Source organism: Brienomyrus brachyistius, chromosome 11 (genome assembly GCF_023856365.1).
Source record: "Brienomyrus brachyistius isolate T26 chromosome 11, BBRACH_0.4, whole genome shotgun sequence".
In the NCBI taxonomy this organism is placed as follows: Eukaryota; Metazoa; Chordata; class Actinopteri; order Osteoglossiformes; family Mormyridae; genus Brienomyrus; species Brienomyrus brachyistius.
In genome coordinates, this window is record NC_064543.1 from 2,706,513 (window position 1) to 2,734,033 (window position 27,521).

The 27,521-nt window shown below is 39.7% G+C and overlaps 2 protein-coding genes across 6 annotated transcripts in view; both read left to right on the top strand.

Moving 5' to 3' along the window:
- Positions 1 to 27,521, top strand: part of LOC125751447 (coiled-coil domain-containing protein 34-like) — a 112,891-nt gene that overhangs the window by 19,714 nt on the left and 65,656 nt on the right. The gene's annotated exons all lie outside the window — the stretch shown is intronic.
- On the top strand, positions 1,691 to 25,993 carry bdnf (brain-derived neurotrophic factor). 5 transcript variants are annotated; one of them, XM_049030270.1, is made up of 2 exons: positions 1,691 to 1,822; positions 23,356 to 25,993. In XM_049030270.1, exons 1-2 carry the CDS (start codon positions 1,820 to 1,822, stop codon positions 24,160 to 24,162), a joined length of 810 nt encoding a protein of 269 aa, XP_048886227.1. In that variant the 5' UTR covers positions 1,691 to 1,819; the 3' UTR covers positions 24,163 to 25,993. The 5 variants fall into 5 exon arrangements, with proteins under 5 accessions (XP_048886227.1, XP_048886230.1, XP_048886229.1 ...); XM_049030273.1 differs by lacking the exon at positions 1,691 to 1,822 and adding an exon at positions 2,790 to 2,851; XM_049030272.1 differs by lacking the exon at positions 1,691 to 1,822 and adding an exon at positions 11,534 to 11,872.

Sequence of the window (27,521 nt, forward strand, 5' to 3'; positions counted from 1 at the left end):
GGAAGAAAGAAAGAAAGAAAGAAAGAAAGAAAGAAAGAAAGAAAGAAAGAAAGAAAGAAAGAAAGAAAGAAAGAAAGAAAACACGAAAGGTTCCACAATACCTAAAAAACTACAAGGAATCACTTTTTGACCTAAGAAAAATTCTAAGCCAGCGCTTAAACAGAAGCCTCTGCGTTACAGCACGTAAATGACCCCTCCCCCAGATTACTGCAGGCACTAGAACACAATAAACATAACGTTGTCAGTTAAACTCTAAATGCCAGAAATGCACAAAATACCAAATCTGTTAGTCACACAAGTAAAAAATTATATGTAAAATTAGCGTATCCAAATACTGGTCTTACCTTCTGAGTTTCACTGTTTCCGAAATCTGACAGAACTTGGCTGGGATGTGCTGCTTTTACGCCAGCAAAAATTCCCCGGTTAGTTTCATGACGGGTTTACTCGGTAAACAAAAAATTAACTGCTGATGTTTGCGTCCCGTGAGTATACATCAAAGGGGTACGTGTGTTTTCAACATTGCAAATAACCGGTCAGTCCCAAATTGATTAATAAGGTTATTTCTCTTAAAATTGCTGGAAACCTGATTCGTGTTTCGAATTTGTGTTTTGGCATGTGCTTTGGCTCTTCCACACTGTTGCTATGCAAATCCTTCAAATAAAAAGCCTATGTAGGTATTTAGAGCAATAATATATCACAATATTTAGCCTGCATTGATGACGCAAGTGCGTTATTGTTTATATGGAAGGATATATAAAGAGCATCACACGCTGGTTGGTCTGTGTGATGTGAGTAATGGGTACCATATTGTTCCACTTCGTTTGCAAATCGTTGGAATGAGCGAATCAAAGCTGCAACGAATACATGTATCATGTTAGTCATATAAGTTATCAGTACATTTGCAGCACACATGCATTCATAGCACTTCGTCACTGAATAACAATTAGATGGCAGGAGTCTTGGGCGTGCGACTGATGGAATTTTACTGAAAACAGCCACTTCGAGTTTTTGCGAGAAATTAGTGCTGCTCGGCTCCTGCAGTGTCATACTGTCAAGGGAAACGGCGACAAAAATCTGTCACTTTCACAAGTTAACGCTAAACTTTAAGGCAAAATGCCAAGTAATCTTTACCTCTTTAGTCCACAATCAAATGAAAACGCATATAAATTGCGAAAAGATTGTACATTGTTTTGATTTTTCATGTTGGCTTCATATAGCTCGTGTTCATTCATGTCCCGTCACAGCTGTAAACAGCAACAAGTCTCATGAAAACTTAGTTGGTAGGAGAATAAATGAACCCGAAAATGTTTCTGTATCCGATTGAAACTCTTCACTTATTAGTGACACTTAACTTTTTTTGTACTAACGGATAATAAAGCAAAAAATAAACACAGCAGCGCCATATTTTCCTGGAAATTTTGACCGGAAATTTTGCAAATGTCAAACAAATAATGAAAAAATAGGCCAGTTACCTAGTCTTTTTCTTCAGCTTGACTCCAGCCGTCTATTACGTATATGTGAAACCTCTACTTGGGCAGAGAAATACTGCAGGTATAGATTGCGTGAATCTGTATGTTTTCGAATTAATCACAGCTTATTCATGTTTGTCCTGTCAGTGGAAACGCCAAGATGCTAGAGTGTTTAAGCACGCAGATATTGCAAAGGGTTATTAGATTCATAAGTCACCGAAGTGGTGGGCGATCTACTGAGCACAGCAGAACTTCTTCTATGATGACTTCAAACAAGACACATTACCTACCAGCATCTGTTAGAGTGAGTGGATTTTAAGACACTTCTATCTCCAGGACAACAGAGGAAAATGGTAAGCAGCCATATCATGAAGATTAAAAGGAACAATTACCATAAAATATGCTTATCGGGAATGATACTGTATGTTTGTATTGTGTGTTTGTCCGTCTTTTTAAGCTCAGTATTTATACACGCTGTTTGACTAAAACAAATGCGATTCACAATGGCATGTTAAACTTTATAAAGCGCGTTCTTGTGGTACCCAGGGTTAAAGCTCCGGAGCTAATTCAATAGACACATCGAAGCTTCTTAAAATTTTGATATTTTATGTTTTTTTTTTGTGCAAAGAACGTGAATGGAGTGCGTTTTCTTTGTGGATTAAGGAGTGTTTCAAAAGTTCATCATTATTATTTTTATTATTATTAATAATAATATTTTATTTAACTATGTCAGCGTAATGCACTATGTGTAGACATGTCGTTCTCTGTCAAAACGCACTCAAAGCGCACCGTAGGAGCGGAACATATTTAAGGTCTTCATCTGTTGAAAGGTCTTAAATTTCAAGAAAGTCTTTATTATGAACGTACCCGTCCGACTTCTGCACAAATATTAACAGGACGGGCATGGACAGGAAAAATTCACGTGACAAGGCGTGTGGAGGCAAAAGAGTAAAGCAATACCAAGTGGCACTTAATGAAAGTATAGATTTTTGCCCCCGTAACCCTAGCTATGCTATGCTTTCAGCACGCTGGACAGAGACATCTGGGTCCTTGAACACAGCGGACAAAAACGCCAAATGGACGTCAACTAACAAGCATTGCAGTTCTTTGCCAAAGATAGGGAATGGTTTTATATTGGTAAGCGTTTGCTCTAGAAGCACTGTGATGTCAAAAGGAAATATATTTATATATATATAGAACCGAAGCTTGGTTGCTTTGCGCTTGGAGTTTTGTCGTCACGTAGAGCATGTGAAAGTTGAAATCTTAGAGGCACTGTACGTTGTGCGTTCTTTGCAAGCTCCAGTTCAGCGTTAACTTTGGGAAATGCAAGTGTTGGTCTTGGAGATCTAACCACTGATAGTGGTTGTCAGCTCTCAAAAAAGGTAAGAAACGAATAAATTTCAATATATTTCCGTGATTTTACACGTTAAGTTTTCGTTCTTCCAGCGCTTTGTGTATTTTATTGTCATATTATAGTTTTAATTCTGGGTAGATAAAATGGTATAATGTAAATGTAAAGGGGTATCTGAGCATGACACTGGGATGATAGCCGTTAGTAGTCAGGTAATGGTATTTTCACTATATTCGTCAATGCACAAACTTCATATAAATATGTGGATTTTATTTGCACACACAATCAATATGTGTTCCGTGCACAAGTGACAATTGTTTGTAAAGTTGGATTGTTAATACAGGTTAATTTAAATAAGTATATTAAAATCTCTCAAAAAATTAAATCAAATATAAACGATTAGCAAAAGTAAAAAAAAATCCCAGTCATACTTTTTGGGAGATGCGCTGTATTTTTTAATTAAACTCCAGTGCGCAATAGATATGCTTACGATATGGTATAGCATAACATTCTGCAAGTCTTTAATAATATATACACGTAATCCACACATGGAACTGTCCTATTACATACTTCAGAATAGAATACATAGATCAAACGTAATGCAACAAGAATCCATATCTATCTATCTATCTATCTATCTATCTATCTATCTATCTATCTATCTATCTATCTATCTAAAGTAGGCAGGGAGATAGTTAGTTACCTAGTTATCTTGCTAACATACACTAAAACGATATCGATGCATATATTGATATAGATACCTATCAATCTGCTTACTCTCGGGGTCGAAATATTTCATGCGCTTGCAGCGATGCGTCGTTCGCCACGCGTAACCATTTATGACCGCGCTTGTATCATCTCCCCACTTTCTGTCATGCCGTTGATGTCTCTCTCCTGTTTTACTACGGGCGACTCCGGTTTTCATTCATACTGCGCCGGTGTCACCCGCTCCGCTCCTTTGTCCCTCAGCGAAGCTCACGGAAGCTTCTAAAAACGCACATTTTCCGAATAGCAATTTCTGATACGGGATATTACATATATATAATAACGTGGAATATAATAGTGTTACTTCCATATACAGACCTTTGCAATAAATGTAATAATGGGCGTGGTCAGATAGTGGACGTGTTAACTATGGGTTAGATGTTGTAGCCTATGTGATACGAATTCTGGGTTTTGAATCTGCACAGACATAAAAGCCACACAAACAAAACCAAATTATGGCATTTTGACTAAAGCTGTGTCGGCGTTTTTCTGACAATGCAGATAGAAATCGGTCTTTGAAATTTACAAGGTAACAGTTTGATCATACGGATCCCACCCCCCCCCCCCCCCCAGTTCTTTATATGCAGCTTTATCCCGGAATGCGATTTTTGGTGAAAAACAGCTGATTGAATTAGAAGCATAAAGCCAAAAGAAAAACCCCGAGATATTTACGCCTACGGGCGCTGCGCTGTTTTAATGAAGGATTCGTCACGCAGACTTACATATCCAAACAGCATGCATGAATATTTCGTTTTGTTAAGTGTAATTTTTGAAAGTGTGAACAATTTGAAATAAAGTTTGAAAATACTAAGCGGATGATAACAATAGTATACTAATAAAAATAAGCGCATATATAGCCTGATGGTAATGATTAGCTAGCGGACAAATTGACCAAATTGTGTTTATAAATCCTTTTTTTCTTTTTTTTTGCCGGGATATGCTATCATTTTGTCATAGAAGAGTCAGTGAGACGTGGGCTATGGCGTGGGTGTGGGCGTGTTGTGGGGGGGCGAGTGTGTGTGTGTGTGTGTGTGTGGGGGGGGGGGGGGGGGGGTGGCACGACACCCTTTGTATGTATGAAGGTTTTTTTATAGAACTTTCTGCAATGTACGTCATCGGATCAGTCCATAAATGGGGTTGTGTTATCTTACTGAGAATCTCCCTCACCACCCCCCCTTTTCCCACTCTGAGCGCTGCAGAGTTGGGGTGGGGCGTCAATAACAAATCTGAATATGGTAGGTTTCGTTCCAAATGACCTGATCTATTATAGTCGCGTTATACCTTACATTTTGCAATTACCGTAGTGTTTCATTACGGCGTTTCACGAAATAGACGGGAATGGCGACCACAAACTGGTGTCCAGCTTTCCTTCATAAACTTTTGAAGGAGCTGCTGACATACCGACGTATATATATATTGTGGCCGCATTGCTTAATTCACCTGGTGAGCAGCGTGATTCAAGTAATTCATTGATTCCCTGAAACGCGCATGGGAATTTTGACTAAAGGTAGCTCGATTTCATATGGTTATCAGCAGTGTCTGTGACGGAAGCAACGTGTAAAATACATAAATACTGAATTGATCCGTTGAAACATGATCGCTGAAAAAATATACATGAAAAGATATAGCGTATAATTTTCCATCCTTTTGAATGCTGAGATCGAAACGAGATCTGACCAGTGTTATTTTATGCAAGAATACCTCCGAAAAGTGAAAAGGTGAAGACATAAGGCTGGTTTTACTTTTCTCGTTCTATTTTACAGACGGTTTAGTTTTACTTTCCTCATAAATAATGTGGTAAAATTTGAGTAAATACATTTTGCTTTATTTATATGAAACTGTTTTCAAATGCATGTTTTCAGTATGCATTTACACGTTGTCTCCTTGTCATTGCTTTATGAGTCATATTTTAAGACCTACCTGTTTTGTTGAGGTTATAACTTACTCGAGGTATTTTGGACTTATTCTGTGTATGTTTATGTGAGTCCGTGGTTTACTTGCCTGTAATAATCCACACCTTTTGACCCTACTGGTCTGGGCATGGCTTTTGCAGGCTACAGATGTTTGCCCGGCATGTTTAGTTGTTCTCACGTATTTAAGCATCTTGCGTAGCATATAAAAACAAGGAGAGTAACCAATCCACTCCCTTCCCAAGGGTTCTGTGAACAAAGAGTTTGCAGAGAACAGGTTCTGCGTTTGTGTTTAGTAACGAGGGTACTTATCTGGACTCATGTGATTCCTTTTGACTTTTAGGTATGTATTCCCGGCCTTGCATGTTTGCCATGGGTCAATTGTATGTTTTTTTTGTTTATTTGAAAGTATATCGAACGTAGACTTTTGTATACATGCGTGTATTTGTACTGTATTCCTAGAAGAGAACAATCAAGTGGTGAATGCAGTTGAATGTGTCAATACTATGAACTGTTGTCAATTGTGCTATTAGAACAGCAATGTTTAAATGAATTGAATGTTTTCCGGAACAGTTCCTGTTTCCTTATCCTTTTTTAATCTTTCTTTTGTTCGGTTATCGTCTTGTCAACCAGCTTGGGAAAATTTTGGCATTCTATATTTTTAGAAGGATGTTCTAAAGATGAGAATAATTATATTTTGATTGATGGGCAGTGAGCAGTGTTCACATTACAGAATTTGCATTCGGTCATCCAGCAATTGGAGTAATTCATTTTAATCATTTAAGCCGAAATTTGGGGCGTCCCACAAAATGAGTTTAACTACAAGAAGGATCTAATATCCAAAAGTTACTGAGTACGTCAAAAGTAACTTTATCTTCTTTGAGTGTCACGACCCAGTCTAGGGCTGGGCTGTATTAGAATGAGTGTGGGGGGGGAGGGTGTGGGGGGGGGGGGGGGGTCGGGGGATAATTGACCGAATAACATGATAGATTTAGTATCTAATTTGACATCTCTGATTCACTGAAACTGTGCGTATGACAGGTTAGGATTGGGCATTGATACTTGGATTTACAAAGCCCTGTGACTATAGTGAATATACACACATGCACACAGACACTCATATGCATTACATGTGTGTAGTGTGGTGCTCATTGCCATAGTTTTCAATACCATTACATGGTAGAAGTCACATATGAAGAGATGTGGTCTCTGATCAGTGTCGGTTTGTACCTGCAAAGTTGCTTTATGTTTTATAGCTGCTGAAGTATGAGTCACTCATTTCATTTGGAGCCACATCGAACGTGCAATACAAGCACATAGAGCTCTCCCTGCTGACCAGGAGAGAAAAGGCAGAAGGGCGATACATTCATTCATTTGAAACAATGAAACTTTTAATTCACACGCTGTTGCCGTGGTCTTTGCATAGTGTAATACCTCCTTTTGGGTTCCGCTTCATGTGCTACAGTACTTGTGTAGTTTTCTGTGGATTTCTGAAGTCACAACAGAGCCACGTTCATTCATTCTTTAGGGAAAAGGATTTAAAAAAAAAAAAAAAAGCACCCAGTTGGTTTTGAGCTTGATTCCTGATTTCTTGTAAGCCGAAAGCATTAGAAGCTCAGGAAGCAGGAAGGGGAGGGGGACATGCTTATGTGGAACTACAGTGTCCACTAATCGGGTAACCTAACTGAGCATGCTCAGTGGACATTGGGCTGTTTTGCATGGTATGGATATGTCACCTATGAACAGCTGCCTTGTCCTACACACACGCACACACACATTTGGCAGGTCCTGTCCCACTTCAGAGCCATAGCGTGACACAGGCAATGAGCCAAAGTGCTGTACACCTGGGAACCTCGGCGCTGTTCACAGCTAGGGCATTGCAGAATAAGAACGTCCAGCTGTGCGAGGGGTGATGGTTCAGCATTTATCTGCTCTGAGAAGACCTCCAGAGATGAAAAAGTTGGCAGTATCGAGACACCATCTGAAAACACTGGTCTTGTAATAGTGCACAGAATGCAGGCAAATTGGTTTGGTTGGTTTGAAACTCCTAAAGACTTTTATATAAGAGTTAATGTGATTGGTTAATGTTTACTCAAAAAAATGTGCCATTTTGTAAGGTTGGTCAGTAATATACAGTTTTAAATAATTTACAATGGTTGATAATCTCCCTGTTCAGATACTTGCTATTTAAACTAGAATTAAGAATTAACACAGGTACACAGATTGAAACACATGGAATTCATGAAGATTGTTCACAAATGAGGGCGGCATGGTGGTGCAGTGGTTAGCACTGCTGCCTCGCACCTCTGGGACCCGGGTTCGAGTCTCCGCCTGGGTCACATGTGTGTGGAGTTTGCATGTTCTCCCCATGTCGTCGTGGGGTTTCCTCCGGGTACTCCGGTTTCCCCCCACAGTCCAAACACATGCTAAGGCTAATTGGACTTGCTAAATTCCCCATAGGTGTGCATGTGAGAGTGAATGGTGTGTGAGTGTGCCCGGCGATGGGCTGGCCCCCCATCCAGGGTTGTTCCCTGCCTCGTGCCCATTGCTTCCGGGATAGGCTCCGGACCCCCCGCGACCCAGTAGGATAAGCGGTTTGGAAAATGGATGGATGGATGGATGAATGTTCGCAAATGAGTCAATATGCTACGAAGCTCAGGGCAAGTGATTGTTATCCTTATCGAGCATAGAATCTACCTTTGTGCATTCTTTAAAAATATGTTCTAGGATTCTGTTACTAGGGTTATGTTTGCTGCAAATGAATGACATATGTAATATTTTTGCCATGGATTTTGACAATTCTAAGATGCCCTAACAAATTTCCTGTATATACTGTATGTATACAATATTTTCGCAATTTTGGATTTTGGTTAGTTCTCTCAAATTAGTTATCTGGCTGGGCATCAACTCCTTATAGTTACCCAATTTTCAGGTTCTGTTAATCATATACAAGCAAATGTATCTTGGATTTTTGTATATCCAAAATATTTAAATCCGTATAATGAATGAATATTTCATATGACAAGTAGGAATATTTCATCTGACAGGAACACAGACTCTGCTGTTGCTTTGCTGTTGCCTATGTCAATTATATGGTTTCAAGAACATTCTTCAGTTGAATTCTTCTGGAGTCTTCCGCAGACACACAGGAAGTGATGCAGCAGAGGTGGGTAGACTGCATTCCAGAGAAGCTGCTCTTTAAAGGCCCTCCTGAAGGACTTCATTTGCGTACTTATGAATAATGTATCATAAAACCCTAGAATAGGGAAAGCGAGCTCAAATGATGCAGAACATTTTTTAAAAGAACAAGGCAAAGACGAAAATAGTGACACATTTTCCTAAACTCCAGGTGGATCAAAGGAAAGGTTTCTCCTTTTTGTGAATTGCCAAGCAATGCTTATTATAATTAGAATGTTATATATAAAAAGCACACAATCAATGATTATTACTCTAAATTAGTCAAATTGTGTCATAAATGTCATTTTAATAGTCGGCCTTAAATATAATAATATAAATATATATGTACTTCAAACTCTAATGTTTAAAGTTAAAACTAGTACAGCAAGACTGTAATCCCAGTTATCCCACAAATGCAATCATTCTAAGACCTGCATGATCAATATTTAAATATGATTTTTAAATTCTTTGTTAGTTCCTGTCTGCATTTAAACCCATATGTCTTTTAACGAGACTCATTAAACCTTTATCATTGGGAGCGATCCCCTTTATGAAGGGAGAACGTGCATCTCCACGTCCAATGGCTTAGTCCACCCCTCTCAGGTCAGGCTGAGATCAGCCCAGTCAGACCACTGACTTCATTAAACTGGCCACAGGAAAACAGAGACCAGCACCACGTGAACATATTTTTGAATAAGAACGGGTCCAGGAACCAGGACACGTAGCTGTTTAGAGATGCAGATGATGTCTCTTTCCCTGTTTTCATTCACACATTTGCCACTGCGGGGCACTGGGAGGTAGCACTGGGAGGTAGCACTGGCATTGGGAATTTCTGAGAATGCGTCGCCCTACCAAATCAACCCTCCTGACAGACTCTTATGTTTCGCTTAAGAATATTTATAGACTGATACCTACATGGGATTCCTCGCAATCATGGAGTCTGTGAAAAGCCATTCAATATCTAATGTCTGATTGCTGGCCTGTAATGCAATGCTGCTCCCATGATAAATCAACGAGATATTTGCGTGATGGGTCTTTACCAGGGACTTGTCCAAATGCAGGTAGACACTTACAGCAGATTAGATACAAATGGAGATGCAACAAAATGATGAATGCTGAAGAGATGCTGCAATAGACAGACTGCCAAATAATGTTTGTTAAACACAATTAGTAACAATCTCAAGTCTGACAGTGGGTCTGTTAAGAATGTTTTCCCACCTGCTTCTCAGGTGCTTTAGATTATACGACTTCATATTCTCAAAAGTGCCCGAGACAGCTGTTGAACATTCAAATGAGTAGCTGAGGGCAGCTTTTTTTTTAACTAGATGACTCCAGTCATTGAGCTGTTCTTTACAGAATTAAAATGGAGTTTGAAGACAACCCACGGGACCTGAATGAAAGGTAACGTCAAGCTTGACACTCCAAAAATGGCTGCTCGGTTTTGAAGTGAATCTACTGAGAGTTTAGGCTAATGTAACACAGTAGAAGATATATCATCTGTGTATCGTTTGTCTGAGAGCTGAGAACGACCCTTTGAAATTCAACATGGTTATCGTCTACTGGTGCCCCTATATGGAATGAATTCTTGAGAGTTTTTAAACTATTCTCACAGTGTGATTAAGTGCATAATAATTTTACATTTATTTAGTTCTCTAACTGCTTTGTTTAAAGTTTCATTTAAATAAACACTTAAAAGACATTGACTAAATCTCAAATACAACTAGTTTATATCTTTAAAGTAATTTTCACATAGTGATCATACTTGTGTACTTTATTTGTCATTAATCTTGAAACTATTCCATCCATTTCTCCACCTCCTTTTTCTGGTCAGGTCCAATGCATAGAGACTATATTGACTTCTTACATTTTTGTACTAGAAAGTTGTCACACGATTGAATAATATTTTCTCCAAATTTATGTGAAATTCTTAATAAGAAGTATTGTTAAATTTGCAGGTGGCTGAAGAGGACCTGGCCACTGAATTAACTTTTAGACCGCTGTAAAATAGGGTTAGTAGAGGCCAAGGGTGCTTGATATGCTAATAATTGCTGGCTTATTAGCAAGAAATACCATTGACTTCAGTGGTGGTCCATTTTAAATTTGAAATATTACATACCAGGTTTTCAAGCAAGGGAATGCGGCAATTTAATTAGACTGGACAGCCACATACACCATCACAACATGATGCAGGTAGGTCTCTAACTTCTAAACCACATCCATGCAAGCCTCTCTCTTTCCAAATTGCCATTATTGCTGACTGATACAATTTGATGATAATCATAGATTAGTCTAGGGACAGGTACCTTATCTGTATTGTACTGCAGTCCTGTGCCCTGAGCTCCAGGTGACTCTGAAGAGCTTAAGCAGTTAGAATATAGATGAATGGATGGATTGACGAATGCCTTAAATGAGATAAATATACATGAGTATTTTACTGTAATTATATATTTATATGTTGGCGATTCATTCATGCATATTTTTCTATTGTCCCTTTAAATATAATACGATGGCTGACTTAAACGTTAAAATGCGTCGGAAAACGGTTTGCAGTCCTTTCGATTTATCCAGAGAGTTGCAGCTAAGGTAATACTTTATGGAGCCAGAGGACATCCCTCGGCGCAGGAGCTTCGGCGCGGCTGAAGGATCGTGAGCTGGTCCGGCACCGGAAACCTCCGTAAGCAATGGCGCACAAATGCTGCTGCTGCGCAAACTTGCGTGGGCGCTAAATTCCCACTCTTTACACAGCTTAAATTATTATCTTTATTGTTTGCTAAGCCCGCCCAAGCAGCCAGTTGAGAGCTTTAGGCTTTCCCTCACTGGGAATACTTACGCGCTGGGAGGCAATGAGCCAGTATCGGAGTCACATGCTACAACGTCATGATGTACTTAGTTACTGTAGTTGCAAGGCATGAACCTTTCATTCAAAGCTACAGAAGTCCCTCATCGCGCAATACCTCGGCTGCTGGCGTGCGACACTTTTATTCTGACCGAATTCAGATGGATCCACTCAGTCATGGGAATCCCATACCTCAAGACTGCAATTTCCTCCATCAATAATTTCGTCTTTTTTTCTCCAAAGCTGAAAAGATCTCTTCAAGGAGAGGAAAATATAACTATCCGTATATAACGTAGGGAATTACCAAAACGTTACAAATGAAATTGTCCTGTTGATGTTCTTCCTTACGACCAGACAGTAGAAGGTAAGTCTGTGTGACTTTGTTCTGTCGATTTCACTCTTTTTTCCCCCTCAAAACTTAATGAGGGGAAAGTCAATGAAAGTAAGCAAGTTGATGAACATGGAGCGGTACGTCCGACCGAAGCGCAGCCCTCTTGCAGGTCGATAATAAGAAACGGTGTTATAATCTTGGTGGAATTTCTGTCTCAGAAACCAAAATAACCATCGAATGTAAGCGTTGCTTTTGTTTCATTTGGGAATATCTTTTACAGTTTATACAGGATTTCTTAATTGAGGCACCAAATTTGTTAACCAACTTTTTTTTTCTCAGTGGTTACGTTAGTATAACTTCTTTTGTAGTTTATTAATGGTGTCAGGCTCTTATTAATGACTTATTCTTGCGTGTAGTTGACATAATATACATATTTAAATTACCTTCTCCTGTTGTCCCATTATAAAACGCGATCGGTACGGTAGTGCTTACTATATTGTAGCAAAATATATTTCACCTCATTGCGTCAAAACGTGAAAACATACGTGATAATTTAGATGAAACTTCAATATGTACAAAAAGGCGGCAAATAAAAGCTGGATACCCTCATTAAGACTTTATTAGAAACCTGAGACATGCTTAGGTTTCTAACCATGGTATAAATGCTTTCGCGGAAACTGACAAGGACGATCTTACGGTGTAAAATGACCGTTATAGCGGTACTGCAAAGTTATATAAGGATATAATGACATACTTTGAACGTTGACACAAGGACAAAGTTTTGCTGTTTCTTTATTGTTACCAGGTAAAACCGATGAAAATAAGATACTTTATATATGTTTCATATAATTGCTTGTAAAAATATGGTACAGCTGTAGTTTATGAAGTAGTACCATCAAAGCTTTCACTTGGAATAGAAATGATTCAGTATCCTTCTAAAAGTAGATTACGCCAACAATGTTGAAATTTGATAGCAATAACACCTGTTTGTTATTTAAATGTCCATAGCATGTTGTTTACAGACAAATTACACATTTCATGTGGCTTTGACCTTTGCTATGTTATGCACATGTCTACAACATTGCTTTACGGGGTTTGCTGTAGAGTAAAACTGGAGATACGGTGGTCACGTACTTCTCATTTTTAAATGTCGTGATCCTGCTCTATCATTGCAGCTCCATGAATCGTCGCTGTATTGGTATTTGAAAAACTTTACCTGGACAAATACCGCCATCTAGCGTAAATATGATTGCAGCGCTTTCTCTTTCTTTCCCGTATCTTCATCTGAAGTACGTGCCCTGCGCAGGGTGTGTGTAAACTAAATGGGTGCAGTTGACGCGCATTTTAAGTTTTCTTTATAAATTTCGCTCGCCACCTATCTAGCTAGTCGTTGAAATTGATACCTAATTAAGCTTTGACAAAACATTTCTACCCTTTTACTCCTCTGGGGTGTCAGCATAACATAGGCTCTTTGTTGAGCCGCTTGGGACGCTCTAAAGGTCAGACACATTTGTTGCACCGTAATTTGACTCAGAAAATAGGCTGGTATATGATTCACTTCCACATTATGGACCATTTTCGTTCTTAAAGATCCTTAACTGTGCTACTTTATTCGTTTCATTTAATAACGATTAATAATGGTTCCTTTTTGAAAATGACTTATTTCTAAAGCTGCACACGATTATTCTGCTGAATATTTAGGACATCAACTGGCAGTTCTGTTCACATGTAGGTCTACTGGTCCAAAATACTATCTGCATACCCAGTAATTTTATAACTAATTCCTGAACCTCATCTTTTGGATGGTGTGGTATATAGTTTAATCTACTCTTCTAAAGCAGTCAGTAGTTTTAAATTATTCATTTTTAGCTGCTACCCTATTTGTATGTCTAAAATGAGAAGAACCTGCTGATGGTGGGTATTCACGATTGATTGCATCTATACGTTGTTGCTTGGTTGAGCAGGGTAGAGGTGTATGGAATCTTGGGTACCAGTCCTCAAGACCACTGTACGGAGCATCTGTCTTTGTAATGTGTCTGAGCAAACGTCAAAGGTACTTTCAGTTGTCCGATAACTCCCAACAAAGTGTGAATCGTGCTATTAGTAGTCAGAAGTCTACAAGAGCTCTATCATTATTAGAAATTCTACATCCTGCATCAGTTAAAGTTGCTTTATTATCCATCCATTTTCCAAACCGCTTATCCTACTGGGTCGAGGGGGAGTCCGGAGCCTATCCCGGAAGCAATGGGCACGAGGCAGGGAACAACCCAGGATGGGGGGCCAGCCCATCGCAGGGCACACTCACACGCCATTCACTCACACACGCACACCTATGGGCAATTTAGCAAGTCCAATTAACCTCAGCATGTTTTTGGACTGTGGGGGGAAACCGGAGTACCCGGAGGAAACCCCACAATGACATGGGGAGAACATGCAAACTCCACACACATGTGACCCAGGCGGAGATTCGAACCCGGGACTCAGAGGTGTGAGGCAACAGTGCTAACCACTGCACCACCATGCCGCCCCTGCTTTATTATTATTATTATTATTATTATTATTATTATTATTATTATTATTATTATTATTATTATTATTATTATTATTATTATTATTATTATTATTATTATTATTATACGTCTCTCTTGGTTTGAGGGATTGAAAGCTTCTGTTCGATCATTCATCGTGTTAAAAATACTGCCAAAACCTGACCTGTGCCTGTGTCTATTGGATACGTTGTTGTCTTGGAAACAGACAGTTCCAACGTAAAGATGCAGGTTTGTTTCCATGACAGCATATCAGTATATCCAATCTGTGTACGGGTTTGGATAGCATATAATTGTCCATTTTTATCAAACCTGATTTTGTCACTGTACTGCTTGCATTATTTTCTGTAAATGCTTTAATCTGATACTATTTCACACTCGATTGTTCTTTGCATTATTTTTGACTCTCCCTCTTGCGGTGTGGTTAATTAACCATGCATCCATGTGATGTCGCAAAGTCCTGTAAGGTTGGAACTGCACCGACATTGAACTTCATTGGGCTTGAACTTCCTTTTTTACTCAAATTGGGCTGTAGGCCATATATATGTGATATTCTGTTAATCTTTTTTCCCCTTTATCAAGGATACTTTCACACAGATTAGCTGATAGCGATACCTTGTTATTGGTGGCCGATATGGCCAGAATGTCATATCATGGTATTTTTCATTGGACTCACGATCCACGTTATACATTACGCATAGTTTGTATGTTTACAAACCAACCGAATTGTAATGTATGTAGCAGTGTTAATTAACCATTTAAACAGCAATTATGTCCTATCCAAGAAATACTACTTGTAGCATTATAACAATAAACATAAGATATATATTTAAAATAATTTATAACAAAAGTTATTTTAATTTTGTTTTATATAGTAAAAAAAAACTTTTGAGTGCAAATGAACAACTATCACTTAGGTTAATAACTGTGCACTTCTGAACTCGGTTGGCAACAAACACTAACCAATAATAATAATAGATAAATAAAATTTGTCGTGTTGCCACCTGTTGTACAAGCGATATCTTTGCAAACTTTGCAAATTACAGTAAATTGATCCACGTCGGATTTCACAAATCCAATCCTTTTGCTTAGAACCCAAAGTAGAACCTTTTTGGAAGCGATTCCTCATCAGTAATGTCATATGTTCTGTTTATTCCATAGCATAGCTGACCCGGATTTTTACCGCATGAAATGAGTACAATATTTTTATCAGTCCGATTGTATATAAAGTTTATTTTATTTTATATTACTTAATTTTATTTTATTGTATTTACCAAGTTAGCTAACCGGTTAAAAAAGATCAATTATTCTTTAGTACAAGATCTAGTCACTAAGCCCAGTTTTTAATTTGGCTTCATTCATCGCCCCAGTACTTGGACATTATATTATGAAGTCGTACTCACTGTTACGTTGTGGGTTGCAGACTCCGAATTCATATGTAGATATCGCGATATGCACTTGCCGGATTGTGCTATTGTTACAATAGTGTAAAAATCAGTGTACTTGTAACGACATTCATTGGGAACTCGGCATAGCTAGACTTATACCTAGTGGACTCCTTAACTGCATGTTGTTTGTTATGTGCTATTTGCGTCACTTTCACGTCGCTTGGACAGGAGCATCTGCTAAGTTAAAGTAAATGTAAATATATTGCTGTATCACGATTCTCGTCATAACTCTGAAATGTTTAATGCAATTGCAACAGTAAAGATAAATTTTCATCATATCTATAAAGTTGGGCAGTTTTCACAGATTTATACCCCACTGGAACTTAATTTTCAACTGTCCAGTTACCTACAGTATTTGATCCCATAACTGATTGCTGGCCCTGTATTTCAGTATGAGATATATCATCCATCCATCCATCCAGCCAATGAATTATTTTTCAGGAAGATTTTGAGAGGATGAGAGGATTTTCTAAATTTAAAAATGATATAATGTATCACATATAGACAATGTCTAAACACGGACTATCCATCCATCCATCCATTTTCCAAACCGCTTATCCTACTGGGTCGCGGGGGGTCCGGAGCCTATCCCGGAAGCAATGGGCACGAGGCAGGGAACAACCCAGGATGGGGGGCCAGCCCATCGCAGGGCACACTCACACACCATTCACTCACACATGCACACCTATGTGTAATTTAGCAAGTCCAATTAGCCTCAGCATGTCTTTGGACTGTAGGGGGAAACCGGAGTACCCGGAGGAAACCCCACGACGACATGGGGAAAACATGCAAACTCCACACACATGTGACCCAGGCGGAAACTCGAACCTGGGACCCAGAGGTGTGAGGCAGCAGTGCTAACCACTGCACCACTATGCCGCCCCTAAACATGGACTATAGCCACCTATTTAAAAAAAAAAAACACACACTACAGCTCACTCCTGTTGTTTACAAGTGTTTATAAAGTGTATATGATTAAGTTTTGAAAAGTTCCAAAATATCATCTATATTTTTGTCATGATTCCAGCGATTTTTACAATAATTCTCACCACGGTTAGTATATATTAAGTAGCTCTCAATAATGTCAGACGAAGGACAGATTAGTAATTGATTGGACATTCTGAAATCTTTAAGTCAGGGGTGTCAAATTCCAGTCCTGGGGGGCCGGAACCCTGTGTAGCTTAGTTCCTTCCTTGTTCCCCCACAAATGATTCAGCTTATGAGCTGTGTAGTAATTAACTTAAGGAGGGGCAAGGAGTTGGATCAGGTGTGTTAAATGAGGGGAAACCCAAAATATGCAGCCCCCCAGGACTGGAGTTTGACACCCCTGCTTTCATTCAAGTCATTCATTCTACTCATACTCTTATGCAATGCATTTTATATAGCTTGTTGGCCTAATATGTGGGAAGTGCTGTGCGGTTAATATGTTCGCACAGTTTTCTGGAATTTGGACTAGAATGTGAAATGAAAGTAGCAGTTTATTATTTAATGTATGTTTTAGAATGCAATGCTGTATTTGTTGCCTGGGACACAATGAAATTGGCGTCTTTCACCATTTCCATTTTCATGTAAATTTAAGTCTGTTCCGGAGGACCTCCTGTCATTCTGAAGCAGTGGATAAAAGCAGTGAAGGGAGGTTTTGCCTAGTATGTGAACAGCGTGCTCCAGACAATCTAGCTGCAGTAAAATAAGCTCTCTGCACTCCTGGAAGTGGCACCCTGTTCACCGTAATCTGCCATGTCACTAAAGCAATGGGTAGATGAGCAGCGTAGGCACTATGTCCAGCCGTAGACTGAACTGCAAGTTAATCCAAAGCCAGCCAGAAAATCACCTTCTGAATCAATAGGGTTAAAGTAAAAAGATAATGTGCTTTGAAGTATGACAATACAACATAGAACTACCAAGTTTTAACCCATCATAACCCATCATAATAAGCCCCCCACCCTGCCATGACAGAGTCAAAATTATCCTATTTTTGTTATTTAAAAAAAGTTCTAATTTTTCTTGTATATTGATGTCTATATCGAAAGTTGTTGTTAATTCATTAAAGTTTCTGAAATGTTGTTTTGTTATTGAAAATTGTTCCGGATCTTTGACTTTGAACCTTTGATCAAAAAGTTTGAGAAGTCCTGAGTGATGATATTGCCTGTAAAGCTTTGAAGAAAAAAGAAAGGAAATGTCACCCAAGAGCGTATTGAATGAAGACCTGCAGGCATTATGTGATCGAACGAAAGAGGGGGAGGGTCTTCAGCACTGCAGAATTGCTGTATGATTCGTTTGACTGCCACACTGTTAATTCTATGGTGGCTAACATGCCCTAACACAGCTGGTTATGCACAAAACAAAACAAAAAGTCAGTTGACTACTTACCTTATCTGGTAAAACTGTAGTTCTTTGGTGGACATTTGAGTCAGCGATTTCTTAACTGCTCCGTTCCCTGAAGACATCCGTCCATACGTACATCCCATTGACATGCAGCCTCACTGTTATTTTCAAAGCAAATTCAGCACTTGGGCTGACTTAGACAAGGGAGATAGATATCGTCCCTGCATCAGAATAAGGCATTTATGCATGTGGTGCTGTGTTTGCAATGCACTGTCTTTCAGCTGTGCAAAAGCACGACAGATGCAGTGCTGGAATAAGAAAAACATTTAACTGCACCAGTGCAGGAAATACTATCAATGATGCTATTTTGATATTGTAGTAAATTACATTGTATTGTTGACATGCTGGTTAAATTGTAGGCGAAACTTGCTGAAGGGAAGCTCTGGGGTTAAGCCATCTGTAAACTGACAGCTTCTCAGAAAAAGACTGGATCATGTAATTATGTATGTATTACGGAAATTTCACTGCTTTGCATTGCAAATGCAACCATGTGCATTATATATCACAGACTATTGTGTATATATACATCGATGCATTTTTGAGCCACTGATGAAGGAGCCTATACCGCACAGTGCAAAAGGCAGGGGTACACCATGGATGGGATGCCAGTCCATCACAGGGCACAAAGCCTTTGGCTTATTTAGAGATGCCTGTTTAACTGCATGTCTTTGGACTGTGGGAGGACACACAGGAAAGAACATACAAGCCTCACACTCCGAGCAAGAATACCATTCAAGCTCAGACCCTGGAGGTGTTCAGTTGCAGTGCCTTGTGTGTACACACATGCATGTGTATTGTTCTGATTTTTGTGTTATTTATAGTGGGAATAATACAGTTATGTTGCAACTGGAAAGTGCCGACAAAATGTGGATATTTAAAACAGGGTAATTTTTCATTGTTTAATTTAGCTGCAGTTTAACACTGTATGACAACAAATGTAACACCTTGCAGGCAAATGATGGTAATTGTTTACCTGCCTATAAAGGTACCTCCTGCCCCACCATTTTGCAGACATACGACTGTCGCTGCTGGGTGACTTCTCTGATTTGTATAATTCTAAGATTATATCATAGTACAGCCATTCCAATCGTAAGACATTCTGAGCGCAGAACAATCTCTCTACCTTTCATTTTACCATCTGAGGTGATTTATTTCAAGAAGCCGCTGTTCAGACACAAAAATCTTTTGTTGCTGGCAGTAATATAATGTCTCTGGTGCTGCTAATTAGCAGTTTTCTACTACAAAGCAGAATATGCTTCGTTTTACAAGCTCACGGGATGAGCTGAATGGGAGAGAGGCAGGGCTGGTGGAGCTGGAGAGGGTCAGGTTCTCATGTTGACAAATTAAGGGGAGGCTTCTCTGAAACGTGATATCGCTGCAGATAATTGTTTTTGACTGAAAAGACAGGCAGAAGCAGCCGGACTTGAAAGGTTTTCCCGAAATCCTGCGGCACCAAGCAGCCCCCATGTGACTCCCATCGTGGTTGGCTTGTGAAATAATAGCAGAGAACCGCACTTGCTTAGTTCTGTGAATGAGTAATACAATATACAATTTTCATGGTGTCATTTAAAAAAAAATGTTGGTGAGCTTTTATACATCTTCCTGTAGGGGCCTCCAGTTACCTGTTTTTTTTTTTTTTTTTGTTTTCTTTAGTGTGAATTAGACAGAGAGCAGAGTCCCATAACCATAACGGGATGTGTTTGCCGTCAATGGAGTTTCATGCCTGCATTTTGCATAGACACTTTGTCAAATTGTGCATCCTCTATCTTACTGAGAACAGGAAATGGGCAAGTTTAAAAAGACGATAACGAGTTGTTTTCTTTTCCATTTTGGAAATGTGATGTCTTGCTGGCCCAGCGGGAAATGGACAGCGTGAGCAATAGTGTACATGGTGCTTCCCCCGGTGCCTTTGCTACAAGGGGGAACAGGGGAGGCTGATGCCAGCTGACACATCCGGTGGTAACCCCCCCCCTCCCCCCACCCCCGTGAGCTGTATCTCGTCACCCCTCGGGAAAGACAGAAGTGGGCCTGCATGGCAGGGGCAGCTCTGTAATGGGAGCAGAAACAGACTCTAGCACTCAGGACCTGCCTGCCTCTGACCAAAGACAGATCCTGCCTCTGTCACCGCTGCTGCCGAACGGAACCGTTTGTCCCCGAGTTTTAAGACAAACATGTTTCCCAAAGGGCTCTCCTACACGAGGCAGCCCTAAGCTCTGCGGTCACCAGAATAGGTCCAACATGGGTACGTGAATGTTTGGCAGACGACCCACATGGACTAAGATTGATGTGTGAGCCAATGAATTTGGGTCAGACACTTTCTTTAGTAAATAAATTAATTAAGGACATATTAAAGTCAGCTCAATATCATCTATTCATTTTAGCACATTCTAAACGCAGGAATACGCTAATGATTTTATAAGAGTGCACTTTCTATCATTTTGTAATTGCTTGCTTATCAATTGAATGTAAATCAAAATCAAAGGATATTTTCTATATCAATGAAATTATGTAGAAGCCAAAAAAACTGACGTTTAACCTTGTCCATAGTAAACAGATCCTGAGTGTGAAACCCATTCATTACGACACACGGCAATAAAGCTACAGTGTTTACACCGATACCTTTCTACCGACTGCTTTTGAAAAATCCTGTCTACACGCATCATGAGTCAGCTGTTTATACATTTATGTCTTTCATATTGCGGTGTGACTGCATTCAGTAAAAGGAGCAAATTAAATTCGTCTTTCTGAAAAGGCATGTCATTGAACAGAGCTGAACTGTTCAGCGGCTCATTAATGGGAAGGATGTAATATTCTGAACTGAGACTATGGGACTCCCAGCTCACCTATTTATAGGTTCTGCATCTCCATGGTAGTCTTTGCAGCATCGTCAAGTCATAACTACCGCCCTAGACACCAATTAAGAATGAAACTAATGCATTTAAATAGCGGCTCACTTCCCTCGCCATTCCCTGACGTTCGCTCCCGGCCTTTGGAGTCGCAGAGTCACTACGAACGTTTTCTGCATCCGGGCGAAGCCACGTGGAGGACAGCGTGTAAAAATCTGTCAGAGCCCCACAATCCTGGCTATTTTTAAATGCCTTCCCTGAAAGCGAGAGGCAGCGCGGCGCAAGTTTCCTGAGATGTCTGCAAATACACTGCCGTATATGAACTTATAGGGCTTTGCAAGGTAAGGGGGCCTTTCTTTGTCATTGTACAGTTAAATGGAACGAATGCTCTCAATCAGATTGATCTTATTCTGTGCTACAGCCTACTTTGCCTTCTTGTCAGCATCTGTGTGGAAACAAAACATGTAAAGAGTAGCAAGTTTTTTCTTAGCTCGGCTCTTGAATGTCTTCTGTATCCTGAATATTGAATATGAGTGCGTGTGCATCTAATAAGGAAACGAATACTGTAACGGTATTAAATGGTAGAGAAGGAATGTTTTTATTGCCAGAAACTGAAATTATATAACGACAGGAAGCTTAGCGTGTACAGACAGCTGGCTTTCTACAGCCTATCACGCAGTTAAATGCTTATTTTGCTGATAAATTGAAATTCCAGTTATTAAATCTCTGTCATGGTAACAAACACACTCTTAATTCATCTAATCTTTTGTAATAAAGGGGTAAAATATTGTGATTAAAATTTATTAAATTTTCATTTAATAATTGTACAATGGCTATTTAAAAATATATATTTATAGCGTTACCTAAAAATGTATGTGCCTTGAAAATATATATGTTCAATTGCGCGGAATAAAAAAAAGACATATCACGACATTTGTGAAAAATGAAGTAAATATGGTCAGATAGAGAAGTGTTTTGAGGAGAACAAAGTATGTTGTTTCATAAAATTAATATTGAATGAAACTGAATGCTTTAATTGATAGCAGTAGAACAACAGGAGCGTGCATGGCATTTCCGACCTTTTTGGTAAATTCCTGATGTGGCAGTTCTGTGCCATTTGAAAGATGGAAATTGAGGTCCTTCATTAAATGAATGCATGGATATGGACCAGTGTTTCCTGACGATTTCAGCTGAGTCAATATGAATTAAATGGGTGGGGGGGGGGCATGGGATGTGTGAAATATGGTGACAGAAGAATGTTATGCAGCCAAGATATGGAACAACATGTCAATCAACATTGAGCTGAACCTTGAGGGCAACATTACAGGACTGGCAGTGGATACTTGTACTGAAATTAACTAGAGCACCAGTATTGGTAAATATGTATCAGCTTCAGAACATCTGCTGGGCTACATGCTCTTCTGGAGTCTCAGACATTTGTTTGTTGTGTGTGAAACCTTTTCTTTTCTTTTCTAGTATTTAAAGACCCATGGAATGAAGGTGTCCTCAAAGCCTAAAAATAACTATAATGATTAATTATGAAAAATATTATGGTAAATATCACTTTACATAATGAATGGTGTTGTGTGAAGTGATTCCAGCAGAGTAAAGTTCACCAATGAATCGTTATCGCTATTTTTTGTAAATTTCTGAATCTGTAGTGATTGATTTGGAACTGCGTTGTTGGGGAGGGGGCAGTGTATTCAAACACTCAACCAGATGTTACCTTTGCAAATTGGCACATAATGGCTTGAACGTCTCAAATGCCTGTCATCTGGCCTAAAGTGGAGCGATTGGGACTGGTGAATTCGAGGGCAAGGGTGGCAAATTGAAATCAGGCTGGTGGAACTCAGCTGGATGGGACTCAGCAGGTCAATGGCCTACTTTGAGCTACTGGAGGACAAGAGAAACAGGGTCTTCCCGGGGGAGCCACCACACACATCCTCTAATGATGCCGCAGGTGCTGCCGCATTTAGCTTCTTGTGGGGAGCTGACAGACGTTGTGCATGAGTAATGACATCCCAAAGGCTCCCAGGTTGCATTGCTGTATTAAAAAAATGAATTGGAGTTTTCTTTTTTTTTTTTTTTTCTTTTTAACCATCAGAGATTTGACTCGCAAGCAATGTAAAGACTCTGTTTTCATTTGAGAAGGCTGTGGGAAAGAACAGGATTGTTTTCCTCCAAGCAAGGAATTTGCGCCGGTAGTTTCCAGCATAAAACTGCGTGAAAGGGCAGCCGCAATCTGGCATTAAAATACCTCTGTTTGTCTCCTCCTCTCTCTTCCCCTCCAGTTCCACCAGGTGAGAAGAGTGATGAACATCCTGTTTCTTACTATGGTTATTTCATACTTCAGCTGCATGAAAGCCGCCCCCATGAGAGACACCGCGGGCATGCGGGGGCACCGGGCGGACGGCTACTTGGGGACCACAGCGACACAGAGCCCCGGCGCTCTGGAGAGAGCAGCCACGGGTGGACGCAGGGGGGCGGAGTCGCTCACAGACACGCTCGAACAGGTGATCGAGGAGCTGCTGGAGGTGGATGGGGAGGCCCAGTTGGTTGCAGGGGGGCCCGGCAGCGAGAGGCGGGGCGATGCGGCGGCAGAAGCCAAAGACAGCGACTTGTACTCGTCGCGGGTGATGATCAGCAACCAAGTGCCTTTGGAACCACCGCTTCTCTTTCTCTTGGAGGAATATAAAGACTACCTAGACGCTGCCAACATGTCCATGAGGGTTCGGCGGCACTCTGACCCAGCGCGGCGCGGGGAGCTAAGCGTGTGTGACAGTATCAGTCAGTGGGTGACCGCCGTGGATAAAAAGACAGCCATAGACATGTCCGGGCAGACGGTCACAGTCTTGGAAAAAGTCCCGGTGCCCAACGGTCAGCTGAAGCAATACTTTTACGAGACCAAATGCAACCCCATGGGATACACAAAGGACGGCTGCCGGGGGATAGACAAGCGGCACTACAACTCGCAATGCCGGACAACCCAGTCGTTCGTGCGCGCGCTCACCATGGATAGCAAAAAAAAAATCGGCTGGCGATTCATACGGATAGACACTTCCTGTGTATGCACATTGACCATTAAGAGGGGGAGATAGTGAACGAAATGTATAGATTTTATTGAGTTGAAAAAGAAAAGAACAAATATCTATTTGTATATATACATAACAGGGTAAATTATTCCATCAAAAGAAAATTTTATGGACTGCATGTAAAAAAAGATGAAGTTTATACAGTAAAAGTGATATTAAAGTCTATTTATTGATCATTTTCATGACCTTGTAAATGATTAAAAAAAATTCTAATCAGTCATCTGCGCACAATTTAAATTACTATATTACATTCCTCAAGACATTGTAGTTTGTTTACGTTGCCAAGAATTTGGGGGAAAAAAAGGAAAATGGAAAAGTGAGGAACAGTCAAAAATAATAATAGTAAATACTCTGCATGCTGCTTCAGTTGTGAATTAAAAAAACTGTCCATTTCCGGGGAAAAGGGGACACAATTCTAACCAAAACATTCCGTTTACATTTCCAACGGTAAATGGTCTTTCCTTTCCTCAGTACTATATCTGTTTACTGCTCTAAAATTTCTCAAAGGTAATGTTCAAATTACATACTATGTCAAGGTGCTGTTGTCAAAGCTTCGCTGTTTTATTTTTTTATCCCCACGTTGAGAAAAAAAAAAGATAAAAAAATATAAAATTTATTCATTGACATATGTTCTGGATTAATATAATTCATTTTGTATGTTGTGAAGTTGTTTGAAATATTAAATTGAACTATTTGAAGAAATAAAATGATTATAGACAAGTGAAAACAAAAGAAATGTCAATAAAGTTTGACCTTTCCAATCAAAGGTATGTATTTAGGTAGACCTGCAACCCTGACTGGGATACAGTAAGCAGTTGAATATTAATATTTAGGTTAGAGAAACAAACTTGTAGCCTGTCGTCTTTTCTCTGAACATAATTTTGACAAAGTATTAGAAATCATAATAAAAGTTAAACATATATTTATATATAGGGAAATTTATGCACCTAATCAAAATGCTTTCCATTCCTGGTAGAGGTTTATGACATAAGAATTGCAGTAACAATTGAACTGGCAGCAAATTTCCATTACAAGAAGATAATTAAAACCATATTTTTAGTCCTAAATCAAAGGTAGTTTGCAGTTAATATGTACGAGAGATTTGTATTTAAGGCCAGGAATACATTTGTACAGATTTGAACTATGAAGGACCGTTCTGTCTGATCGAAAGGCGTAACAGTTAATGTAATTTCATTGCCCTTAGGTTTCGATAATTGCCAGCTGAAGGGGATTCACGTTGCAGCAAGTCATTGGTATTTAAGTGAAAATGTAAGATTACTCTTAATGGAAACCGTTTTTCGGTTACAGTAAAGAAGACATGGCACTAAAACATCACTCTGTCTTAGATCATACAGCGCACACAAAGTATGTGGGAATCTGGACTGGCTCCAAGTACCTTTCAAGATTGGTAAATCATTTGACATTAGTGTGGAAAGCAGCCCCCATGAACTTCCAGGTCTGGAAGAGTGGCATGCTGCGGCCTTCAGTCATGCACATTAACAGAGTCAGGAACAGCTGTCAGATTAATACCTTTAAAAAAAAAACTGAGTACAAAGCAAAAGGAATCAGGGGTAAATGTGATGAAGACCAATGTCATTGTTTGATTTACATCTCAAATGTTTAATGGCTTGCAATGTTTTTTTTAAAAAACTAAATTGAACTTCATATAATTTTTACCTAAAAAAGATCAGTAACAGTTTTAGGTGAGGCTACGGCTTATTGCCTTGTGGGATTGAGAAATGTAAATTCTGATTTCTCACAAAGTGTCACTAGAGTCCTGGTTATCATTGTCATAAAACTGTCTGATGTCTTGATTATGAGGTCTCTGTCTTTGGTGTAAATGTGAGATATTTATGACCAGCTGTGAGGCAAAATAAAGCGGGATATTTACATGAGCGATTTGGGGAGATGACTTAGCAATACGAGAGCCAATCCCCTTCTGGGATTTCAACTAGAGATTTAGTTGTAGTAGATTTTGTTGCACTCCTTATCCACCTACACCTATATTTCTGGGGGTTTTTTGTACTTTATTTGTTGCACTGTGATCTTTTCATTTCTGAGTAATGTAGGATTTGGCCCTCTTTTCCATGTAGAATAGCTTGTTTGTAATCATAACACACTACAATAAGTTACTTACTTTGGTAGGGTCTATATACCATGTTTAAATAGCAACGCTTGTTCAGTTTATCAGTAGGATGATGCTGTTATTATACATCTCAGACACCCAAAGTGCTCCCTTTCCGCGTCTGACTAAACACTTCGGATGCATCGAGCTTTTTCTTACCGCTGATGTGCCTGAAAGCGTATAGCGCAGAACTCCACATACCCTCAGCACAGCTTCTTCCCTCCCAGTGCCGGGATCACTTGTTGTTCTGAAGTCATTCAATCCTCAACAGGTTAACAGGAAGCTGGTGCCCGAGACACAAGGCACCAAATGGTACTTCCCATGCTCCCTCCCTCCAGGCAGGAAATGTAAAAATACCAGCCAGCTGAACTGGCATGTAGTTGAGGGACTGGGAGGAGAAAGGAAGGGAGTCTCAAACAGCAGGGGGAACATGTACAAACACACACACACACTATCAAGCTAAGGGTCAGGAGAAATTCCATTCATGCTTGACATAGTTAGATGTCCTAGGTTACCTTGTCTATTTTAGATAACCCCTGCTCTCAACCTAAAGTAGTTTTTTTCCACAGAGACAATGATAACAGCCTCAGTGTCCATGAGGGATCCTGAGAATGATGAGCAGAGAAGGTGGTTGTGCCTTAATCACTGTTTAACCCTACAATAAACTGGTATTTACTCCTGACTCCAATAGTTCTCAATGACGGAGGTTGTCCTTCATTTCCTCACTAAGCTCTGTGTGCGTCTCATTAATAAAGAGTCTAAATATATCAATTCATCTTCAAACCACTTAACCAGGATAATGATGGGGGAGGTCAGTTCTTCGCAGGGAATTTCACATTCTATAGACAAATCAGAGATATTAATTCACCTAAACTCAAAACACACATCAGTAACACAAGTCATGCTACTACAAGAGTCTAAATATAAAACGCAATATATATTTACAGTTTCATTTACTGGGGTGGTGAGTGATTCTGCAGATTGGAACACTGCATCTGTGATCAGAAGGTCGCTGGTTCTAGTCCCGTGGTCTACAGAATGATTGTACCCTTAACCTCAATGTCTCCAGGGGGTGACTGACCCTGCTCCTCTCAACTGTACATAATTTTGGATAAAAGCAGTGGTTCTCAAAGTCGGTCCTCGGGCCCCACTCTTCCTTGCTTGTTTTCCAGCTATCCCTGTCCAACACACTGCTGATTACCTGGATCAGGTGTGTTCAGTCAGTCAGAAGCTGAAAGAC